This window comes from Adiantum capillus-veneris, chromosome 17 (genome assembly GCF_014529385.1).
Source record: "Adiantum capillus-veneris isolate H3 chromosome 17, ASM1452938v2, whole genome shotgun sequence".
Taxonomy (NCBI): domain Eukaryota; kingdom Viridiplantae; phylum Streptophyta; class Polypodiopsida; order Polypodiales; family Pteridaceae; genus Adiantum; species Adiantum capillus-veneris.
The window spans coordinates 63,053,896-63,066,395 of NC_140947.1; the positions used below are offsets into that span (position 1 = coordinate 63,053,896).

Genomic DNA, 12,500 nt, shown 5'->3' on the forward strand with positions numbered 1-12,500 from the left:
TAAAGTGGACCTTTCTTCTTTTGGTCACATAGAGGGACGAAGCTCCACCTTTGCGAAGTTTGATTATGGACTTTTTGGGAATTTGAGGCGTTACGGTACCATATCTCCACCAAGTTACAATGTGGAAAACGTTCCTTCAAACAATTTGCTTCTTATAAATGGCATTGAAGATGCACTTGCAGACCCAACTGATGTGGCTAGGCTAGTGGCAAACTTGGGAGGCGCCGTGAACATGCATACTCATCCATCCTTTGGCCACCTAGATTTTATACTTGCTGACTCTGCAAATACTCAGATATACCCACAAATATTGAGTTTCTTGGAGGCTTTGTGAAGTCTAGAAGGCTAAGTTTGGTCGAGAACTTGCATACTCAAAGGATATAGCAAGTTGACATTTTTTCTTACTTTCAATCATGTTATGACATGCTCATTTTTTTGTCACATAGACTTTGAGCTTCTTATACTATTCCAAACGAGTAAAATAGAAATTCTTGCTCTCATGGTATTTGGGGATTTTGTATGGACAAAGGTTTTTTTTTTTTCAGTATTTGGTGTTTAACATTCAAGTTATTTAATTTTAGATTCTTCTTATGGGTAAAAAATTCTAAGATAAACTATGGTTACATATCCATATAAGATAGAAGAAAAAGAAAAGAAAATATTATTATTCAAAACAAAAGACTCTCTTTGTGATCATGATCAAGCTACCTTTGAGGAAGGCAAAGGCAAGTAACTACTCTTCATGCTTAGTTTTCAACCACTAAGTTTATTAGCATTTAATTTGAATGCTAAGGTTTGGTTACCTTCTCTTGCTTATGATTTTGGGAATTATGTGGACCCAAGAGCAATGTATCATTTCCATGGTGCATTTGAGGTTGCTAACCATTAGGTCTCCCTGATCTCAGAAAAATAAAAATTCTTTCAAACCATTTTAAGTGCATAAATGAAAGGCGAGTTTAGGAAATGAAAAGCGACACGAAAGTGGAAAGTCAAAAGACATATGAAGGTGGAAAGTCAAAAGACCTTTTCTTTCTATTTAACAAGATGTTTCTCCTCCTTTATTTCCCTTGAGCGTTTTCTTCTCTTCAAAGTGTCCTCTCTCTCTCTCTCTCTCTCTCTCTCTCTCTCTCTCTCTCTCAATGTTGTATCCGTCCTTTTCAGCTAATACTGTTGCAAATTTACGAGCTTTGACATTGCCCGTTGCTATGTGCTAGAGGCTAGCACATCGTTTTTGTTGTTGTTGAGGGAATCTTTTAATTAGGATTTTATTGAAGCCATTAGGAATACCAATCTATCTATTCATTTATCTCATATTAATCTCTTTTGTTTTCGGTCCACCTGAACACAAAGAAGAGGAAAAAGTCTACGGATGCTTATGTTTTCCCATGTGGAATTTCCTTGAGTGCCTCCAATTTAGCATGGTGACCTAAACTTGCTAATTGTCCTAAAGTTTGGTGCCATTTGGAAACCACTAGTCATTGAAAACCCCAATTTCACTGTGGATAAGGTGTAGAGCAAATGTTGTAGTGCAATTGATTTGTTGATTGATTAGTGGTACCTTCTACTGGGTTAGAACCCTTCCATAGCACCTAATAAGCTTTGTAGTATCCACGTCTTAATGGGGTTGATTGTTGTGCATTTATTATGTATGTCATTGCATTACACATTATGTTGCATCATCTACCTAGCTAAAGACAAGCATATAATATAAAAAAGGGAAATTACCAAAATACCCCTCTAATTTATGGAAATTCCCAAAATACCCCCAATATTTTGTCAGAATTTCCCAAAATGCCTCTCAAATTTTTCAAAATTCCCAAAATACCCCTCATTGTGAGATTAAATTTCTCCAAAGATAAAAAATTTGTAGCTTTTCATAAGAATACTGATTGTCTATCAATAAAAGATGCTAAAATTACAATTTGAGCGGCTTCGGAGATGAATTGATTCATTATTTTTAGACATAATTGCCCTTTTTTGCAAGGTAATTTGTGAGCTAAGCATTCAAAAACCAATCTCAATTGTCCAAAAAGAATAAAATTTAGAAAATCTTGAATAATCCAACCAAAATAGATACAAGGGTATTTTGGAAAATTTTGAAATTTGAGGGGTATTTTGGGAATTTCCACAAATCAGAGGGGTATTTTGCAAAGAAGATAGATTTAGCCGAACCAAGAGAAGAGCCTAGACCTGCCTACATTGCAAACGACTTGACTGAAGAAGAAGAAGAGTTTTTTCTAAGCTTAATGAAAGAATACCGAGATATCTTTGCTTGGTCTTATAAAGATCTCAAGGGTGTTGATCCATAAATTTCTCAACATACCATACCAATGAGAGATGACGCAAAGCCAAGTAGACAACACCCATATACTTATAATGAAACATTTGCCAAAAAGATCAAAGAAGAGATAGAAAAGCTAAAGGAAGCTGAATTCATTTATGAATTTGAACACACGGGTTGGGTGTCTCCGATTGTGGTGGTGCCCAAGAAAAATGGGAAATTAAGAGTGTGTGTCAATCTCAAAAAAGTGAACGCAGGCACCATTAGAGATAACTACCCTCTTCCAATCACCGAGCATGTTTTAGAACGAGTTGCAGGAAAATAAGCTTACAACTTTTTAGACGGTTTTTCAGGGTACAATTAACTTCTAGTTGATCCCAAATATCAACATAAAACTGCCTTTGCAATTGAATGGGGTATTTTTGCTTATAGGGTTATGCCTTTTGGGTTAACTGATGCTCCAACCACCTTTCAAAGATTGATGAGCCATGCCTTCAAAGAATATCTTAGGAATTTCTTGGAAGTATATATGGATGATTTATGTGTACGTTCATCAATCCAAGCTGATCATTTTGAACACTTCAAAAAGGTATTCGAAAAATGTAAACTTTATAGGATTTGCTTAAATCCTGAAAATTCCACATTTATGGGCAGACAAGGAAAAATTCTTGGACATATAGTGTCTAAAAATGGCATAGCGATCGATATGGATAAAATTCATGTTATTGCTAAATTGCCTAGACCAACAACTGTCAAAGGGGTTCAAACTTTCATGAGACATTGTGGATATTATAGACGATTCATTTACATGTATGCTATTGCAAAACCCATGTATGGCTTGATTACACTCTTTGTATGGTCTGATGAGTGTGAAGACTCCTTCATGAAGCTTAAACAAGCTCTCACTTCAGCCCCAATATTAAAAGCACCATATTGAAATAAGATATTCTATATACATGTTGATGCTTCCAATTTTGCCATTGGATGTATATTAGCTCAACCAGGAGACGAAAAAATTGATTTTCCTATTTCTTATACTAGTAGACAATTGAATGTGGCAGAAAAGAATTATACAACCAAACATTATCTGCTAGCCAACAAATTTGTGTTCTTTGTAGACCACCAAGCTTTATTGTACTTGTTCAACAAGCCATGTAACACATGAAGAATAGTGAGATGGTTCATCATTCTTTTGGAATTTGATTTCACTGTAGTTGTAAAAAAGGGAACCACACACCAAAGAGCATATCATTTATCAAGGATTCTTTCAGGAGAACCACCAAAAGGGGTAGACGATAATCTACCAAATGCATATCTATTCTCCGTAGAAATGATACCTCGATGGTCAGAAAAATATGGTTTCATTGATGACCATAGCTCAAGTGGGTTCTCAAATCCACTCCCTATTACACCATGATTAATTGGCCAATCAGCTGTGTATCAATTACTAGCTGGAAGGCTATACAAAAGAAATCGAGATGGAATATTTCTTCTATGTATTAATCTTGAGGAGAAAACCCAATACCTAAGTCAAGCACACATTACCATAGTAGGACTTCACTTTGCGGAAGACCAAACTATGCAACATACCTTGAAACTTGCAGTATTTTGGCCAACCATGAGAAGTGATGTTCACTCATTTGTAAAAAAATGTTTTCACTACCAGAAACAAGCATCCATACCTCACGTGACATTATTTCGAGTTTCACTTGTTCCTAAGTGGAGTAACTATTTAGTTACTTACTTATCAAGCAGAACATTTTTAAAGGATATGAGTAAACGCCACCAAAGAGCTATTGAAATGGAAGCAAGAGACTATGCTCTTATTGGAAACCAATTGTATCGGAGAGGAAAGGATCAACATTTGCGTCTTTGTGCAAATGAAGATAAATATATCCCCACTCTAGACCAAGCACATGTTGGATTGGCTGGAGGTCATTTTTCTAGTGAAACCATCGCTAGAGCAATTTTAATGGTAGGCATATGATGGCCAACACTTTTTGCAGATGCCAAAGAATATGTTCGAAAGTGCGATGCATGCCAACAAGCAAAAATACCAACCAGGGTAGATAGCATGCCTTTGAGACCAATGATGGGAGCTAGAGCTTTTGCAAAATGGGGCATAGATTTTGTCGGGCCAATATAACCACCTGCTTATAGAACTCAAGCTCAATATATCATTGTAGCAACGGACTATTTGACCAAGTGGACAAAGGCTAAGGAAACCAAAAAGAATGATGCTAGAACCACAGACGCATTCTTGTATGAGAATGTATTCACAAGGTATGGACTTCCAATAGAAATTGTCAGCGATTAGGGGAACTCATTTCCTCAATGAGGTAATTGAGTATCTGTGAATGAATTTATGGTCATCCATAACAAATTTGCTCCATGTCATCCACAAGCAAATGGACAAGCTGAGCAAACGAATGTATTCACAAGATATGGACTTCCAATAGAAATTGTCAGTGATAGGGGAACTCATTTTCTCAATGAGGTAATTGAGTATATGCTGAATGAATTTATGGTCATCCAAAACAAGTCTGGTCCATATAATCCACAAGCAAATGGACAAGCTGAGCACACGAATAAAATTCTTAGCTCGGTATTGACTAAAGTGGTTAGTTCAGAACGAACAGATTGGGAAATGAATCTAGTTTCATTCAAGACAACTTTGAATGCTACACCCTTTAATCTTGTTTATGGTCCTGATGCCATACTACCAATAGAATTTCTATTGCCAACACTAAGGGTAGCTAAGGAATTTGAGTGAACCGAACATGAATTGTCAAAAAGGCTTGAAGATTTAGAAAATCGTGATGAGCAAAGGCTAACAGCTATAGCTCACATCTATGCACAAAAACTGAAGCAAAAACAAATTTTTTAATTCACATCTACTCACAAAAATCTTTCAAAAAGGGCACCTAGTTTTAGTTCATTCCCTTAAGCAACACATTCCCAAGTTCAAGAAGAAGGGAAATGGACCATTTATCATTGAATTTGTGTCTCCAAGTGGAGCAATGAAGTTGTCCACTTTAGATGGTGAACCAAGGGCTACTTAAAGAAGTACCATTTGCCCCTAACCAATGATTTTCTAGAGAAGATGCATGCAGCAAAGCAAAGAAAGATGAAACGATAGCAGGTTATTGATGAAGCCCAAGAGGAAGCTCGACTTCGAGTACTCAAGAGGAAAGCTACTTTCAAAAATCAACAAACACCTATTCCCATCAACACTTTGGAACCAGATGACAAACTATGGGAATTGAAGAATGATGCAGTGTCAACGGATGATGAATGGTTGGATGGAATGGACCTTTGCATCAAAGTACAACTGAACAATCATAGCACAAATGCATTGGTAGATATCGAAGCTCAAATGAATGCAGTCAGTTATTCCACTTACAAGAATGCAGTCAGTTATTCCACTTACAAGAGTGCATTGGTAGATATCGAAGCTCAAATGAATGCAGTCAGTTATTCCACTTACAAGAAAGCGACGAATCAATCTTTAGCATTAGGAATATCTGCTATCAAAGGATGCAACAAAAACCCAACACTGGCATTGGGAGTAGTCAACTGGAATGTGATAGTACATGGATGTTTATGCCCTCATCAATTTGTATGCATACCAGATGAACATATGAATGAAACAATGATTCTTGGAATCTCATGGATGCGGACATACAAGGCAGTACCAGATTGGGATACCAATCAACTCAAGCTATCACCTAAAGGAGGACAACTCATCGTTCCAATTGGACCAAGCAAAGAGGAATGGAAAAGATGTTACCCACAGAAGAAACAAGGGAGTCATCAATCTAAGTCAACCTCTAGACAAGCAAATGCTACAAGTAGCATGCAAGGAGTTAGGCATATATGGGTACCAAAAGCACAAATCAAGAACAATCCATCTTAGATTTGGGTGCCTAAAAACTCATCTACATATTGAAGAAGTTTCACATCTGACAACTCCAAGAAAAACATCTTTCAGAAGAGAAACTAGCACTAGATGGGTTTAGAAACCAAAGGAGAATTTATCTTCTCCAGAAGATGTAAAGCCGGTGAACCAGTGGAAAGTTAAATCTCAAAAAACTCAACCACAACAACTCATCAACGGAAAACCAAGATATCAGCCGGAGAGTTAAATCTCAGTAACCATCATCATTGATACCTACAGCTCAAGAAATCAATCTGCCAAAGCATTTAGATGGTACAATCAGACAAAGAGCACACAAATTACAGAATTTGCTATTTAAAAGACAACAACAGGAAACCTCGACCACGGAAAAACCCTTGAGTTTACTCAAAACCCAACTCTTGCATCACATACTGGTTTAGATTGCATTGACCTTCAAAGCACGATAGAGCCAACCACGGCTATGCATAGACACAATTGTTCAACACATGCACACAGTCGTCCCGGAGTACTCCATCTAAGAGGAGTGGAAGGGAACTTCAGTAATTAAGGGCAATGTTTGAAGAAGAAGGAAAAAAGTTGGATGGTAACGTGTGGTTTTTATAAATTACCTAATAATACCCTTAAAAATAATCAACAGGGAAATTTTAGCTGATAACATCTCCCTGATGAGTGTAAACAATGTATATACTATTAAAAAATGTATAAAACGATAGCCTTTTTTGCTTATTTTCATCAATTTTTCTTGATATTGGAGCTTAAAAATGGAGAAATCCACCAAAAAGCAATAAAATAGTGTTCTCCAATGGATTTTCTTAATTATTGATTTTCAAATTTCTTTTTTAGTATATTTTATTATTTTCTTTGATTTTTTCAATAAACATGTCAAAATTTAATAATAAATAGTAAATGAGCTTACAGAGGAATTGAAGATATGATAATGATCAGAAGAACAAGACGGATAGGCACTAAAATTTTCAATCAAAACGACAAATGGAAGCAGGAAGCCTAAATTAGGCCGCCAGGGCCTACTTTTGCAAATTCTTGCAGAATGAACTAACGGAGTCCGATTGAGAATTTTTTTGAGTCTAACGTAGATTTCACGGCCTAGTAGGACTAAAAGGGGAATCTGGGGGAAAATAGTTTGGGAAGTCCGAGTATAGATATTCAAGGTAATCCAAAATCACCCCATTTCTAGTAGTCACTCTTGCAGGAGAGAGCCTTCTTTGTGCGCGATTTTCGGAGTTCACAGTCACTCATTTTCAGCGCCGTCTCACACGAGACATGAGGGGTAAGTTCTAAACTCCTAGGAAAAAAACCATAGAATCCCAGTTGTGCACGAATGCCTACGACACCAAAACGACCATAGCGGCTTGTCAGCTCAACCGAATTGGATGAGACTTGAACTGTAGCATGCCCCTAGATAGAAGAACACTAATGGCCCTTTTTAAATTTTTAAGCCAATCAATGAGATGGCTTATCAATTAAAGTTACCCAACCATTGGCTCATACACACTGTTTTCCATGAGAGTTTACTTAAGCCTTACAAAGGAGCGCCACCAAAAGAAGCAATAGTTGCAAAACCTCCAAAAATCAAAGATCAAGAAGAAGTACAATCTGAGTCCATCCTACGATATGAAGACAAGGTATTAAAAAACGGTAAGATTATCCGATGATATCTTATTAAGTTTAAGGATTATCCTTTTAAAGATGCTAGAGGGATGCAAGGAACCTAGCTTAAGGATAATATGAACCTTGTCAATGCTTACAATGCTACACTAGAGTAAGCAAATGAAAATGCATTTTAAATGAACAACGTTTTTGTCTTATAAGACTCATTCTCTTTCTTTTATGCAAAAAAGTTAAGAAGTATGCATGCTTAGAATCATGTTTGTAATGACGTCATCACTCAAACACCAAGTAGAAATTGTCACTCTACTTTGGGAGTATGATATGGACTAAAGAGCATACATGCTTACGACAGCTAAGTCTCCCGAGCACCAAATGGATTAGTCATCCATTCTGGAATGATGTCGTAGGGTAAAAAGGGATCCTCTAACCGCTAAGAAACATTGATTAATGATTAGGATTTGACTTCTCTACCTCATAGTCGAGGACGGCTACGATTTCAAGAGAGAGGTAATGTGATAAATCTTAATATCTAACCAACCCAAATGATTTCCGCATATTAAACTGATCATTTAAGATGGGAAGATAAAAGGGGAACAAGAGTTAGGATATAGATGTGTGCTTCTAAACTTATCTCAACAAGGGACCAAAAGGAGAAATGGTTGCATCTCAATAGGGGTCCAAAAAGAGACGGTCTACCAAAGAGCAATGTGCAATGAATGCTTCTAAATTTACCTCAGCAAGGGACCAAGAGGAGAGATGGTTACATCTCAATATGGGTCCAAAAGAAGGTAGTCTATCAAAGAACAACGTGCATCTAAGGGAGCTTAAAAGACCTTAGGGTTAGCTTCATTAAAGACCTCCAAAAGTTAGTGTTCAAAAATCATTTGACCTTAAGCAAGCTAGGGTTGACCTTGAGGTGGGAATCGTACCCAAGCATGAGGTGCTTGTCGGCTTGCTAACTAAGGTGCTTAAGGTGTTTGTGGGAACCTTGCCCAAGCTTGAGGTGCTTCTCATGCTTAAATGACTACAGTTCTTGAAGTGTTCAATTCAAACATAAACTCTCAAGAGGCATAAACGGTTTCCATGCTTAAATGACTAGGTGCTTGAAGTGTTCAATTCAAACATGATATCTTAAGAAGCATAAAAGACACATATCAAGATCCTCCCCCATGTGGCCCTCATGATGTGCTTGAATCCTATTGGATAGGCTTTAAAAGGATCCAATGAGAATTTAGATGCATAAAAATAAATAATTAATCTCTTTCTCTCAAAGAGATTAAAGAGGACACATGTCCAAATGATATAACTAAATAACGAGAGAGAGAGAGAGAGAGAGAGAGAGAGAGAGAGAGAGAGAGGGAGAGGTGTGGACCAAGCATGAGAGAGGGTATACTCTCCCCCACACATACACACACACACACACTCTCTCTCATTGTGGGAAGTGCAAAGTGCGAGAGCTCCATCTCCTTCTCCAAGCTTGTTGAGAAGTGGAGAGCCTACACCAACACTCTTGTCTATGGAATGCAAATCCAACCAAGAGTCATGCTTCAATGCTTAAGCTTTCCATCTTCTTCCTCTTCATTACTATGCTATTATGCTATGCTAAGCAAGAAGAGTGATGATAAGTGAGGAACTATTTCTTCTCCTATGGATGACTCTTCTTCCTCTTCCCTACCCTCATTCCCCGCTAGCTCTCTTGACCTTCGAAGGTGCTTGAGGCCTTGGGACTGAGGCTTAAATAGTTAATGCTTTTTGCAAAGTTTATGTTATGCTTGTGATGCATGAAGCTTTCCATCTTCCTTGCATCACCTAGGTCACAAGGAACACAAAGATTGTATTGTAATACAAACTCCTTTTGGAGGAGTACCGGCTCCAAGTAAATCCTGCCCTCAACTATTGTCATGTTCTCTAATACTCTCTCTCTTGCAAAAGTTTTGTTCATGCCAAGTTAATCAAGTACTATGTTTATGTTGCTACCATCAATTAAGTTCACCCTCTATGTTCTCAAAGTAATATCGCAAAAATGCTCACTCTAATTCTCTTTATTCCGCTATACTCAAAGTTTATAGGCCATTTCCATTACATGAGTATGCATTTCTTGTATCAATCACCTTCAAGTATTTCTAGTGTAAATATGTTATTCCTGGATCCCTCATGCCAAGAGAGAGAGCACAAACTTGAGAGAGAGAGAGAGAGAGATTTCCTTGAGCTCTTCTCCCTCCTCTGTCTCCCCTTGCTTCCCCCTCTTTACACCTTCCCCTTGAACTTTTCCTTCTCTCTGCAAATCGGTTTCCCCTTTCTTCACTCTATGCTCTCCCTTAAAATAACCCCTCTTCCTATTTTTAGCACTGGTGCTGCCGTCATTGTGTAGGAACGCATACTGCTGATGTGGCATGTCGAGTTGTTCTAGACCGTGCTAAATTTTACGGGGGTAGGACCAAATAGGGGCGCCTTAGCGTGCTGATGAATTTTTGCTTCAACGGCACCCTCATCAGACGCACGAGCTGACCGCTGTGAGTGCATTCTCTCTCCCCTACGCCCTCATTCTCTGCCTGCACGCTGCCTTCCCTTAATTTTTCTCCATTCACACACATTAAGGCCATCCAATTCGGCCTTGGGCGGCCTCCTGAATGGTGTTCATGGGTGGCCTTGAGTTTATGGCCGGCCAAAACACCTCATCACATTGGACATATATATCCACCAAGGCATTGCTTGCTTAATTTTCATCTTCAACAACCCTTGACTGACAATATCTGGGGCATCGTGAACTTTGTTGCCCATTTCAATGTCTGCGATGGTGCCACATGTCTTCAAGATGGAAGTATAGGTGATTGCATTTGACGAGAGGCCTTCCCTTCACGTTAGGTTAAAATTACCCACAAAAACCTTGTCGCAGCCCTAATGGGCATGTCCTGTAATCAACGGTTCATCGCCAACCACAACACATTTGGCATACATCCCGACCAAAGCATCGATGATCATCACATTAGGCTTCCGTATCGGCCACCATAGTACTGTGCACAACTTTGGCAGCATACCTCATTATCAATTCACTGCATGAGATGACATTCCGGACAAGATGCTCCTCGAGCACTCACTTTCTACTAAGTACACTATATTCCAGAACCTGGTCGAAGCCCAAAAACTCCTAGACGGCACACTGACCGAGGTGACCAACCTGGCACAAAACTGGCCCCCGTGGAAACTTAAACGGGCAATATCTTGGCAACCAAAACTCCGATTGCTCATCTGAAAAGACCAACCCGCTCCACAAGATGAGCAATTCAAGCCCATGCATTTGCTTCAGCCCTGACCCTTCATCTGCAAACTGTCCAATCTGGTACAGATTTGCAATCCACTCAACCTTCAAACTGCCATAACTTATACATAGTAGCTTCAATTGACAAGCCGTAAAGACAGACTTGTGGAGCACTTCAAGCACTGTATTTTATTCCATAATCTTCCATTTGTGATCACTTCAAACATACTCACTTTTAGCATCAATAACATAAATTTTGGCCCTTTAAAGCCGCATCTAACATACATTTAGCATTGAGCTAGCTTGTTATCAAGCCGTGATCACTGAACAATAATCATGTAAAATTCAATTAGGCACAATCTGCATCCTTCTAGTTTTTTCTCATCATGGAAGCGGAGCTGCACGACAATAGCCCCTCTGATAAACCCCTGAGCCCAAAACCCCTTGTTTGCTAAGAGCAAAAGGCATATTTTTAGCTAGCCTTGCAGCTCTCCATATCAGCCTTTGTGAGCACACGGGAAGCCTTGAGGGGTATTTGCTAAGTAGATAAGTGGTGGGGCAAAGGACAACTTTGATGTGCAAGCTATCCAAGAATCCACATGTCTTGGTGCCAGAGAAAATGCCAGCATGGATAACCTTCTAGAGTCTGCACAATTCTGAAAGCCGTGCTCTTCGGTGGGCGGCGATGGCGATCAGCTTGGCCAACAACGTCTGTGCATTCGTGGCCCCTAGCTCTAAGTGCAGCTCCTCACCCCGCTCAGCAGGCTTTGTGGAGAACAGGCGGCGATGGTGCAGAGGATGGCGCCCCACACGGGATGCCCGAAACCTCGGTGGTGAGCTCTCTTCCTCATTTCCTTGTCATTTCAGTATTTTCCTTTTTCCTCTCTCTGAGGTGGGGAGGCTCCTAAGCTGTCTTGGTACTATTTGCCCCATAAGGCACGCATATGCCCAATTGTTAGACATTGCTGCACTGATGTATCTATGGCATGCAGATAGCCAAGAGATTGTATTTCCTTTCTCATCCTAACTTTTTAAGATCTCCAGATACTTGGAGGATTCACAATGCATTCCATGTGAGTCTCTTGAAACCTTTCAAGGGTGATGTGCCTGATGATGTGGATGTAATTGCTGTTCTCACCGATGGTTGAGGTGGTGTCAAATCAACAATTGCTGACGGCTTTTCTTCCTTTTGAGGACTTAATGAGGAACAGGTTTTGCATTCTTAGGAGGAGAGTCCAGTTGATCTTTTCACCATAAGTTAAGTTCTGTTTGAACTCGGGAGAAATTTGTTTGTGAGGTTTTTCTGTGCATATCAGTGAGGCTACCACATGTTATATGGAAGGCTAAAACTATGAGTCATAGATGGAGGCTTAGGGGTTTTTAAGGAGCCTGCAATTTGTAATTTGATGTCC

General features: G+C 39.1%; 2 protein-coding genes across 3 annotated transcripts in view; both read left to right on the plus strand.

The window, feature by feature from the left end:
- Positions 1-498, plus strand: part of LOC147437374 (triacylglycerol lipase 1-like) — a 10,080-nt gene extending 9,582 nt beyond the window's left edge. The window contains exon 9 of the mRNA XM_086486918.1: positions 33-498. Within this exon, the coding sequence (XP_086343044.1) occupies positions 33-334 (302 nt within the window). The 3' untranslated portion in view covers positions 335-498. The remainder of the gene's footprint in view (positions 1-32) is intronic.
- An 11,155-nt stretch (positions 499-11,653) lies between these two features.
- The window catches only part of LOC147437375 (transmembrane protein, putative (DUF2358)), a 2,864-nt gene continuing 2,017 nt past the window's right edge, over positions 11,654-12,500 (plus strand). The window contains exon 1 of one of the 2 annotated variants that reach the window (XM_086486919.1): positions 11,654-11,921. In XM_086486919.1, the coding sequence (XP_086343045.1) occupies positions 11,774-11,921 (148 nt within the window). In that variant the 5' untranslated portion in view covers positions 11,654-11,773. The remainder of the gene's footprint in view (positions 11,922-12,500) is intronic. The other variant, XM_086486920.1, reaches the window with a different exon arrangement.